The sequence below is a fragment of the Lepidochelys kempii genome, chromosome 3, assembly GCF_965140265.1.
Source record: "Lepidochelys kempii isolate rLepKem1 chromosome 3, rLepKem1.hap2, whole genome shotgun sequence".
Taxonomy (NCBI): Eukaryota; Metazoa; Chordata; order Testudines; family Cheloniidae; genus Lepidochelys; species Lepidochelys kempii.
Window position 1 is genome coordinate 104,004,062 of NC_133258.1, and position 12,577 is coordinate 104,016,638.

Consider the following 12,577-nt stretch of genomic DNA (forward strand, 5'->3'; position numbering starts at 1 on the left):
GAAGATCTGTCCCATTGATTTCAATCAGTGCCCCGGTAACATCTCTCACGCACAGCACTTAAGTAGTAATTTCTGTCATTAAGAGCACTGTTTATAAAAGCAAAAAGTACAAAATTTTTCAGTCAAGCTTGGTAGCAGCAAAAAAGTGACAAGTGTGGAATGCTGAAAGTGAAAAATAGATGTCAGTGGACTAAAGAGGAATAACAACATTCAAGTCATTATCTGGTAATAAAGTGTACTGCATTTTAAAAAATGAACATTAAACAAATAAAAAGTACAAACATGCATCATTTTCCATTTGTTCTGAAATGAGCCCCCCAAAACACCCCTCCCTTTCTTACCCCCAAATCAATATTTAAGTTCACAGAGTGTCACAATCTGATAAGACAAAGAAAGATCCCTCCATTACTGGGAACAGCAGCAATTTACAGGACTAAAAAAAAAAAAAAAAGGGGGGGGGGGGATTTTTCTGTGCGTCTACATGTGTACCTTTTATCCTACCATGGACATGAATTCAACGAACAAAATCAAGTTTGCAATATTGTTTTGCCACATTTTTCTAATTTATTCCATTAAATGATTTATTTTTGTACTGAACAAAATTCATAAATACATTATCTAGGAGAACAACAGGTTTTTGTCTTGTCCATGAAAAAATAGCGCTTTCAAATTTTCACATTTTAAACCCTGTTCCGCTTTGTGTTTTTAAAGAAAATGCAAGAAGATCGTAGTGACATTTGAATTTACAGAATGTCCATGTAGAAGTTACATTTACAAGAACCTGATACAGAAGCCTATATTTTGCCCCCATAATTAGAGTTCTCTGCAATAATATTTAAACCAACAGGTTTAAATGAAACCTCCCATTAGCCCTACTTGTAGAGCAAGGAGATGTTTATTTTTCAAGTATTAGATCCATAAAACGTAGAAGATTAGTCGCCAATTTTAAAAGCAACCACCCATCTTCAAAAAAAAAGTGAGGCCCTTTACCCCAATCAGCTCATTACTGTAGGAGTCCAGTGCCTTTTGCCTTGAAGAATGCAGAAAATATTGATTTGCGAAAAGGAGCTTGTCAGAAAAAAGCGATTTTAACTAATGCACATGAAGCATGATTTTCTAGTGGTGAAAACTATTAGAAAGATAATCCATGTCTATTCTCCATCACTTCTTCTGCTGGTTTTACTAAGGTCTTTTCAAAAAAGATACCCACAAATTTTGTAGAAAACTGGAGAGAGAAAATAAAACACTCCTTCATAGTATGGAAGGAACTCCATAGGCAGCGGAGATGCTTACTTCATCTTTGGCTCTTCAGAAGAGACGGTCAGATAACTTCTATAATGAAAGGCAGTAAAAAGGACAGATTAGCAGATGGAAATAATTTTTGTCTAAAAAGCGGATTTAAATAGCACTTTCATTGGCTGATCCTTCTGCTCAAATTTTCTATACATGGAAGGAGGAAATAATGCAGGCAGCTGATTTAGCTTGTGATGATTATTCAGTTCATACCCAACATATACAAAATTCTAGTCTGCTTCTGTACAGAGATCTACAGCGACAGCTGCTGCAGCCAAGCCTTCAGTATCAACGTCAGAGCTAACGCGATGACCAGGAGGCTCTATTAGGGAACGGTATTCAGTACTCTCATATGTAAGGCAGTAACCATTTCCCCATGCCACAGAGAGAACCCCTCAAGAGGGGTACAACTTTCCATTTGGATAGCTGGAACATATTGCTGGTTCAGAAGCTGCTAAGACAGTGGCAACTAATTATGGCACAGCAAGGCTCTCCGGTTCCGAAGCGCATTGTGCAAACATTTATAAAACATCCTCATGAGCGGAACTGGGTGAAATTTTTCATTTGAAACGTTTCACGGCAAAAACATGCAGATTTTAGCCTTCGGCAACACAAATATTTTTGTGAATTTGTGTGTTACGCTGAATTGTTTCAGTTAAAAAGAGCAAAAATCTGAACAAATTGAAATGTTTTGATTTGTTTTGGTCAAAACAACTTTTTGTTTCTAAATTTCCTTTACTTTTATTAAAATATAATCCAAACCATTTTAAAATGGTCAATATCAAAATGTAACATTTTGATTTGTTGGAACAAAACATTTCAATTTTGTTAAAACAAAACGTTTTGTTGAACCTGTGTGACGGAATGAGAATATATCATATTTTGTATGAATATGGTGTGTGCCTCAGTTTCCCTTGTGTGGTGCATGTTTAACTAGGTGAGGGGGTGGGGAAAGGTTGTTTACTCTTTGCAGAGATCCAGGTGTGACTGACCTGGCTGCCTGGGATCTGGGCCCTCATGCCCACGGACAGTCTGAGAAGACAACAGCCACTCCAATTACCCAGACGTTTGGCACCTAGCAACTAACGACCATGGATGGCCCACCCTCTGCAGGAAGCCAGCTGGGTGTGACCAGCTGGAGAACAAAGGGCTAAGAAGGGGGGCAAGGTGACAATATTTGCCCAGGAACAAGGACAAAGAAGTGACGAGGGGCCAGGTGGGGTTGTTAAGTGTGTGCTGCTGAAAACAGGAGAAGCTTCTGGACTGGGACAAAGAAGGGGTCAGAAGGCTCCGGACTGTCCCAGATGGACCAGGCTGTAACTTTCTGTTCTCTATGTTAACTAAAGACTTCCTACTTGGTGTTCCAGAGCTCTAATAAACCCTTCTGCTTTTACAGTGCTGACTAAAGAGTCACTCCCATTTAAGGGAGTTGGGGGTGCATTGCTCCCTTTGGGTGTACAAGTTTCTCTCTCAGGTGTCCAACTCAGGTGGACTCACTGGAGGGAGCTTACAGTGTGAAGCAGGGGTGCGGAAAGCACCGAGGCTCGGTCCCAGGAGGCAGTGAACGCAAGTGGCTTACCCTAGAGAGTGTGAGACCCTAAGGGGGCTGACACAATGAAGGGTCCTCCCAGGGACAGTTCCAGAGCTATTCAAGAGCAATGGACCTGTGGATCCATGACAACTTGAAACCATTTTTTTTTCCAGAATTGCCAGTGAACCAAAATATCTGTTATTCACACCCCTATACGGACGAAGCAAAGATTTACTAGGAACCCCTTATTTCCCCTGATGTTAGGTTAAGAATAATGGTTCAACATAGCACTATGCAAGTATACATGGCTTTGCAAACACATAGTAAGACATGCTCTCTGCCCCAAATATCTTACAATCTAAACTGCTTAAATTAACCATCTGGTTATGTACATCAATTAGGGACTCTATGGTCTCTCTCGTTTACAAAATGTTCCAGATTCTAATGGTCCAAAGCAAACCTACCTGCTGTTTGATGCGTTTGAACACTATCTACCTGAGGCAATGGCCCCAGAGTCCCCTTATCTTCAAAGGCTAAAATTGGATTCAAAGGAATTTCAGGGCTATTGCTTCCATCATTGTTCAAGGCATCCAGTGTGGATGGTTTAGATCCAATGGGTAAGTGTATGAGCTCTTCAAAGTTGTCATTCTGCATAGACACTCCATTTTCATTGGGTTCCCTTCCAGGGTTGAGATTACTGGAAGCAAAAAATATCAGTAAATATCTTACAAATAATGTACGTTATCAGCGTACCGGGACACAGCTGGTCAAGAGCTGAAACTAAGCAATCCAGACATATTAATGACAGTTTGTTTTCATAGACTGTGGTATTATTCAGTGTGTACAGTATTTGGGGTAGCAGTGAACAAGTGAGCTCAGCATTTGCCTTCACCCTTATTAGAAATCCACATTTCTTTTCTCCCTAAGAACTAAGAATTTTGTTTAGGAAAAGTCTTAGGGCCAGATCCAAATTTAGAAAATGACTCTCCACTGTCTGCCATACCCACCACTTGAAGATGGATGACACTTACGTGTACATGTTCCTGTTGATCTGTCGGAACCAAAATAATCACTTGGAAAGAAATGCATTAAGTAAAAGCAACATTATAAGTAAAAGAGAAGTCTGCATTCATCTACAGTGATTTATTGTATACTATACTAAACATTAATTGCAGAGCTAGACATCAGGTTGCATAAACCATATCTAGTGATAATCTGCATTCTAATTTTGTTCAGTAAGTGTCCTATTTCAGAATAGGCCTCGTACCCATTAAGCTCGGTGATGTTATACCCTTGTATTACTCATAAGTATGCCATAATCTGCTGCATCATAGTATCAATGGACATATCATGGCTACAGCAAGTGACCCACACAAAAAAGAAACTGAAGAGAAAAAATGGTAGTACAACCCTATTTATTTACCAACTTTTAGTACTTCTAAGGTATTTATCTGTTACCTTTCTCTGCTCTTTACTTCTCAAATATCTTGAGACTGGCATTCTCTAAGACTGCAAGAGCCTTCCCTCTTCATAATGTCAAGTACTTTCCTTTGCAAGATCTGCAGAATCTGAGTATGTGTTGTCATTCCCTAATTTTGCAGGCTTTGCTCTTGTCCTACTGCAATCTTCTCTTTCTGATCTACCCGACATCTGCTCCCAGTTCATCCAGATGTGACTCTCATTTATTGTGTCTGCTGCTTTGACCATCCAGTACTCCTTCAGATTCATCATCATCTTCAAGCTCCTACTCCTTACCTTCCAGGCCCTGCCTATCTTTGCCCCATCCAGCCCCTCTGCCCTTCTCCCCATTCACTCTGCCCAAGCCAATACCAACATCCTCAGTGTCTTTCACTCAGATCTGGGCCTTCTTTCTTGCTTCCCCATATGTCTGGAACCCCCTTCTTGACTGTGTCTGCCCTCTCCTTCTCCAAGTCCCCCTGTAAAATATGCCTCTTCTATGAGGCTAATCAACCCTAATATTGCCCTCTAAGTAAATGTATTAAAAATAACAAAAATCCCTGATGAACCATGATGAATCATTCCCCTAAGCCTCCATGTTATCTTGTTTCTGTAACTTCTCTCCTGCTTAACACACCCCAGTGTCTGTCACCATCCTGCATTATGTTTTGTTTTAACATCTGAGTCTGCCGCCCTCATTTGCACTGAGTGGTCCCTCACTCCATGTAGGAGGATTATGATGTTATTCACTGGGCAAATGGCAGCACTGGGGCTTAAATTTTAAGCTCCTTGGGGCACAGGCATTAATCTTTATTTATCCATAAAACATCATGTAAACTTACAGTGATGTATAGCTTAATAATAAAACCCTTAATAATTTAGGTCCTGGCATCCTAAGGCACCTCCTCTCTATTTGGACCATACCACAGCTGTTGAGATCAGCGGGAATACCTCAGCTGAGAGTGCCCAGATTTGTATGTCACGGTCAGACATCTCTGGAATTTCTTTTACTCCATCCAGGTCTAACAGGGCTTATCAATTGTCTCAGGCCATGTCTGAGCAGTTGGTTCAGTACTACAGCCCAAGTTTTCTGTTGATTATAGGTTTGAGAGTCTTTTTATGAACTTCCACTTGGCACATGGTTCATTTTTTATTTATTGGTTTTTCTGTGGTGTTCAGCACCTCCCAAACATCAATGAATTTATCACAGCATCCCCATAAAAAAGTGAAGTATCCTCATCATCGCCATCCTATACATGAGGAACTGAGGCAGAGAGATTATGTGATTTAACTAGGATTACACAGGAAGTCTGGACATCAGGGATTTGAGCCCAGATGTCTTGAGAGCCAGGCCAGTGCCGCAGCCACAAACCAGCCATCCTCTGAGTAGACCACCCCATTCCTCACTTTGTTGGCATGGTAGGTGGGATTTTTAAATGAGATGGAGTGTAGCCTATTGGATAGAACACTGGACAGCAAACCTGGGTTCTATTCCTGGTTTTGCCGATGGCTGGCTGGAAGACCTTGGGAAAGTCACTTTCTTTCGCCATGCCTCAGTTTCCCCATCTGGAAAATCAGGATAATGATACTGACCTCATTTGTAAAGTACTATAAAAGAGTTAGGTATTGTGCTTAATTGTGGTCTTAACTCTTCTCCCATTAACTGTGAATGACTTGAATGGGAGCAGAGTTAGGATAACATGGAGAGCACTTGAAAAAACTCATTCTTTTTGTTGTTGTAAATATGCACAGAGAAATTGATAGGAACGCAAAGCAAACCGATAAAAACTGCAGTGACACTGATAGTGTCACTGCAAAATAACACCCTGCCTCTGGAAATCTACATTAGGCCTTTACTTTACTAAATCTCTCAGGAGGTATTTAATTCTTCACAATTATTTTAAGTGAAAAGCAAAAAAATTCGTAGTGGCACAATTATGGATGGAGCACTTCAGAAAGCAAAACTGCATTAGATCTGGACACTTCAGTACCAGGGAGACAAACTGGAGGAAGTTCAGAGAAGAGCAACAATGCTGATTGGGTGATGGAAGGTCTGACTTAGGATAGATTAAAAGAGCTACTATAAAATATATATTGCTTGGCTAAGTGATAATTAAGGTCTTATGGTTGGACTTGATAGATATTTTAAAGTTAATGAAAGAAGTAAACATGAATGAAGTGGAATTACTTAGGATTTAATTATCATCACTCATCTAGGATCAGTGCCTCAAGAAGTTTACTGGTCCTTAAAGCATTTGTAGTGATCTGTCCAAATATTTCTACACCTGGCTGCACTTGGATCTTAGGAGATACTAGACCTTAAATAATGACTGTAGCTTGATTTATTAACATTATTTCTGCAGCGCCATCAGAAATAGAGATTAATGCTTTCTTGGATGCCAGACTCCAGGTTTTTGGATAAAGCATTAGCTCTAGCTCTACCATTTCCTGAGATAGCAGGCTCTCATACCATGTCAGTAATGAAGAGGTGGAGATGTGGGGAAGGCAAGACAGTCATCAGAGTTAAGGGGTTTTAAAGGGTGATATACCACAGCATGCCAGACTGAGAAATGAATACTGTATAAGTTCTGGAAACCCAGCGGCATTCTTTTTCAGCTCAGGCGGTTCACAAGACTGTACTTTCCTACTGTCACTGGTCCCTAGTAGTGCCTTTTTTGAGATTGTCTTGGACTTAACATGGTGAGAACAAAGCACTGGCCCAGTGCAATGACCTGCGAGGGTGGTACACGACGGTGGAAGCAGGAGTACTGATATGATAGTTAAAAAAAAAGAAACGGCTGAACAGCATAATTCATCAGGCAGTAAAATATTCTCCCAAAGTAAGGGGCAGATAGGACATAATTTGGGTAAAGAACTAGAAAATGTATTGTAGGCAACAATCTTTCCCTGGCAGGGAGATGGAATAGGTAACCACACAGGAGTTATATATGTTCAATTTCTGTGATGTTATGATATTGTTTATGGATACAGTTCAGTGAATTAAGGGGAAAAAGCAGCAAGTTTTGGTGCCACAAATTTGGAAACCCTGGGGGCGGGGAATATATTTTGGAACCTTCTTGCATTTTGATGAGGAGTCTGAAACTTTTTTTTTGCCTTCTATTATATTTCAAACCACAGTTTTAAATCTATCTTCCCAGTTCAACAATACGCAGTCTGATTCATTTAAAAAAAATGAATCAAAGGTAGATAAAAACCCCTGATTAAAGATTTAATTAACCTGCCATTAATGGTGCTTCAACATCTGCATGAACTACAGTTTTTCTTCTTAATTCTGGGATGCTTTCTGACATAAGTGGAAGATTTCCACTTGCATATGCCATTTTAAAATCTGCAGTCTGCCCAGCATACCATTTCTAGATGAGAAAGAGTAAAATTATATTTATTTGAGTGAATGATTTGTAACTATGCAGCTCTTTACACAAACAATACAAATGATAAGTCAAATATGAGGCCAGGTTCCTTTATGCTGAATATCACCTTATTACTCAGTGAAGCCCTAACGGGATAGTCAACCTGAGTAAGGGTGGCATAATCAGGCCCTTAAAAGTGCTTTCAAAAGCTGGATGCAACAGAACTCAGTTTAATGTCCATAGGCAGCATTTGGGCGTGTAGATATCTAGGTAGCAGTTATTAGATGTGATTGGAGAGATCAGCTTGAGTCCACTTTCAAAAGCTGGACCCTAAATGTGATTACATGAGTCCCACTATCTCTCTCCTTCCAAAAAACAAAACTATTACAGTGTTTATTAATGTATAAATTAGAGCTATTATCTATTAGGAAGTAATAATTACTGACTGACTAATTAATACACAGTATAATCAAGCCACATCACACCTTAGAGTTTTCTTAGGGCTTATAAAGACTATCGATCTTCCAGAGATAATGAAGTCCTAGCAGGATAACAAGATCAGCAGTTAATTAAAAGAGACCAAAAAAAAAAAAAAGTATTGAAGTCAACTGAATTCCTCTGCTAGTATTCCTTTAATTTGCTATTAGTTTGTATCTATTAACATGGAAGCAGGGATTTCACTGGCGTCTTGGTCCCAGCACAGAGCCTGAGTAAGTTGGGTGCTCCTGCAAGTGGGTGGAGAAGGGCACAGATCAGAAGGGAAGATCAACCAACTTATCCCTCCTACCTACTCTGCCCCACAAATGCTCCATGATTCTTGACCTGGGCTCTAATGGCAAACTGTAAAACTTCCACAGCTCAGTACCCAGGAACCCAAACCTCTACTAATATTTAAAACCATTCCATTTATAAAGGCCAAATCCCATTCCCGAGTCCCTCCTTGGGGCACTGACCCAAAAGGCAGAACAATTAATACAGGAGGCACTGAATGGGGAGAGACAGGATGTGCTGAACTTGAGGTTTAAGCACCACTAAGCAGAGCATGAAAGGGTATATTGGGAATGAACCAGGGGAGTTGTGGTCAGTGGATGCACAACTGTGCAGATGAGCCACCAGTTAAACTCTGAACCTCTTGCTGGGAAGGGGAGGCAGCCGGGGAGGCCAAGAGCTATATTAGCAGCTGAGAAGCATCCTCATTGTTGCTCCATGGGCCGAGAGAATGATTCCATCCCCTAGGAACCCTTCAGGAAACTCCCCAGTGCAAAGCCACTTGCTCAGGTTTTGCCAAGAGAAGAGAATTTGGGCCATCATATCAACCCCCTTCAAACCAAGTGCAAGACCATTTCGGCAAACACCAAATCTTGCTTGTGCAGTGCAGACATTTAGTAAATGTCCAGAGTCACTCAGCCCAAGCTGCTATCTTTCTCTATACAGAGTAATATATTCTTTCTGGTTTTGTTGTCGCAGCTGCGTGATGTTTATTCATTCCTTACCTCGGCTGCTCAGAGGTTCTTTCTACTCTAAATATGATGCTACATGACAGCAATGATTAGAGAGGCACATATTATATTGCAAACATCAAGGTGCATTTAAGATTGAGAAATAATTAGAATTTAATAGCTGCCTTACACAATTATGAAACGGCTTTATGCAGTTCATCTAACACAGTTCAACGTTCAGTGTCACTAAAAGAGCTTCTCTCAGGAGGGGCATCCTTGTCAGTACGACAGGAGGTGAAGAATCCCTCAGGCATGTAGCGATATTGAGATTTCCTCCTTTAATTAGGGCCAATCTTACCGCAGAGCATACTGCCCATTAAAGTCTGCTTGCCAGATTTTTCATTCATATTTTGGCTCTAGCTGCATAAAACATGAACTCACAATGTGGAAATTGGGTTTTCTGCAATGCAATGTGAGAGAAGCAAATACTGAAACTGAAAAAAACTGACAGCTCAACCCCATAGGACACCAGCCTTTACTTGACTAAATACAAATGTTTTCAAGCATTTCAGCAGAATTTTTCAAAATGTGCACAACTTGCCCCATGGCTACAGGGACCTGCGAAGTCAAATGCCTGGCTTCCAAAACTACCTTTACAGGGAATGGATGCTTTTAATCAACACAGGATAATTCTCTAACTTGTATCAAGTAACTTGTCAAGTGATCAATATTTGTTTACACTCTGAAGAGTACAAAGACAACCTCACTAACCTAAAAGCAAAGCGGCAAAGCACCCCATACTGCATGCAGGAAAACTAATGCTGGTGTAACAGGTGTGCATAGCCAATAATATTTCAATTCTTGGACAAGAACAAAGAAAAATTGTCCTTCCCCCTTGAGAGTTAACATCTACAGTATTTGCTGGCAAACAGCAAATTTATTTTCAAATAATTATGTGAAGAGTAAGAGTGCTATGGTTTTACAAATTTCATCACTACAACCAGATAAAAATAGGTCACTTCTAAGTGAAATATATTCAAACTTCCTTTTCAGAGCATTGGCGAGAAAAAACAAAAAACAGTGGAGAAAAGAACAATGTTTAGCTTTAATTTACTTCATTAAATAAATGGAATAAATGAACTGTTATTTTAACATCCCTCATCCTCTAAAATTTTTATAATCCTTGTGACTATTCTCACCTGTCCATATTTACTGTAGGTTGATGTGAAATGATTATCTGAGAGTGCGTTACCGATTCCCCATTGTGTGGCGATTCTGTCACACGTTGAAGCTGAGATGCCATAACAGATTCTAAGGGAGATGTGGGACTGGTTGCTAGAAGAAAGGAGAAAATAAAAAAAAAAAGTCCACAAAAATTTAAAGAAAGACAGTCTGCCCAGAGAATAGGATAAATAACCCCTAAATCCTGTACAGTCAAGAACACTTCGATCAGTAATAATACATATATCAAGTTTGGGTTCCACCTTAACAATTTACTATAACTCAGTCACAAATGAATAAACAAAATTCCAATGTGAAATGTATTTCTTTTGAACAGCAGTAAATTTCAACTTTTGGCCTGTGTTATGCAGGAGGTCAGACTAGATGATCACAATGGTCCCTCCTAGTCTTGGAATCTATGTAAATGCTGTACATAAACTTATTTCTATGTAGAGAGAGTGACGTTTTCATTCTTCACTCCACAGACACACACGAACAGGATGACATATGTAATTACCCCGCCTGCAATCTACAAAAGCAGAAACTACAACTTTTGGTTTATATTTAGGTGGTGGGGCAATTAGGGACATAGTTCATGTCTTCTAGGTACTGCCATGATCCTGCAGCTGCGCATAATCTTACCAAGGATTGTAAAACCCAAGAGCAAGTTTTTGAGAGTTAAGGATAAACTTTCAGTCTTAACTCTGGCTTCCGTTGACTTAAGATGTAATATTGTATAAATATATGTGATTTTCATTTTGCTTAGTAAAACGTGCTAAAAAACCCTCAGAAATTAAGAAATAGTGCCCCCCTCACTGTATCCAAACCTAATAGGTTACTGCTACTGAAAGGAGTTTATCTGAGAGTCCTAAACTTATCCAAAAGCAGGCAATGTAAGCTTCTCCACATTGTTCTACCAGTGTGCCTCCGCTCCTGACCTGGAGGGCTCATCACTTGAGGTCAGTCGATAGGATTTTAGACTCTTAAGTGCCTAGATTCCATTTGAAAAGGAGATTGAGACTCCTCAATCAGTTCGGCATTGTGCTGCTGAGCGCAGCAATGCCTAAATGCCTTCAGGAATTTGGGCCTAAGTCTCTATTATTTTTATTAATAATAATTATACTTGGCTCTAAGGGAGAGCCTTCCATATGCAGATCTTTACAGTGTGCTTTACAAATATTAACCTACTCTTTATTATTGACTAGACTGCGTGTTTACTCTCAGGCCTGTGTCAGAGCAACTCCCCAAGGAATTGTTACTCAGGGACACTGCTCAGAGTCAACATTCCTCAGGAGGTCCAGCTTTGCATGGTGGGAAGGGAGGGGTCATATGCTGCATCAGATGCTGAATGCTCCCCAGCCAACTTCACTAGCTGATGCATATGTGTGGAGAGGAGGAGAAAACAGAGCCCTTGAATATTGCATGAGTAGCCCCTTTTCTCCCTGTACTCCGACTCACAATATGGATAAGCCCTGTGCAGTGGCAGAGAGGGTGGAGGGGATTGGTCACAAATAGGCTCTAAATCAATAAATTAAATAGGCTCAGGTGATGACTTTTGGATATTTTATATCTAGTAATACCCGATATTAACTATTATTTATTCAGCTCTATTAAGTTATATATAAGTGACAAGTACTATTAAGCATTATGACTAATATAAAATTTCAGCCTTGAGCAAATTTGTTTTAATGACTGAGATAAAATAAAATCCTACAAATAGGGATTAAGAGGAAAACCCCTGAGAGAACCGGTTTTTATAGCTGTAATACTACTCTAGTAAAATGGTAGAATCAGCACTGTCAAACTTGATATAACCATCATAATTAACTTGTTCATTTTCACTCTAAAGAACATTCTCACAAGCGACGATAGAACAGACATTTTCTTGCAAAGCACTGAGCTACACAGTTCTAAAGGAAATATTCACAGTGGTAACATTAAAAAAATAATCTTAGAAATTTCTCATTTAGAAATTTTAAATAATTAAAATCTACTCAAAAACTGAGTGTGTCCCTTGTGTTCTTGACATTGATTTCAGTTAGCTTAGATTGCAAAATTCCAAAATCCTATCAACCTCAATTTATTTGGCTATGTATTTGTTCTCATTCTGGGCTATGAGCAAAGTCAAATGGCATACCTGTTTCTCCAGTAACATTTGCCTTCGATAGCTCTCCATTTTGCTGTTCATTAGATTTCTATAAAGGAAACAGTTTTGTAAATTAAAAGCAGCACTGGAGAAAAGGGAAACATATGCCCAGCTGTTT

At 39.6% G+C, this 12,577-nt stretch overlaps 1 protein-coding gene across 8 annotated transcripts in view; it reads right to left on the minus strand.

The window, feature by feature from the left end:
- Positions 1-457: 457 nt before the first annotated feature.
- Positions 458-12,577, minus strand: part of MAP7 (microtubule associated protein 7) — a 201,168-nt gene continuing 189,048 nt past the window's right edge. For 6 of the 8 annotated variants that reach the window (XM_073337417.1, XM_073337418.1, XM_073337420.1 and 3 more), the window contains 4 exons: positions 12,451-12,508; positions 10,292-10,427; positions 3,289-3,521; positions 459-1,332 (listed from right to left, as the gene is read on the minus strand). In XM_073337417.1, the coding sequence (XP_073193518.1) occupies positions 1,322-1,332; positions 3,289-3,521; positions 10,292-10,427; positions 12,451-12,508 (438 nt within the window). In that variant the 3' untranslated portion in view covers positions 459-1,321. Of the gene's footprint in view, positions 1,333-3,288; positions 3,522-7,524; positions 7,657-10,291; positions 10,428-12,450; positions 12,509-12,577 lie in introns of those variants that run through there. The other 2 variants (XM_073337419.1, XM_073337421.1) reach the window with 2 other exon arrangements.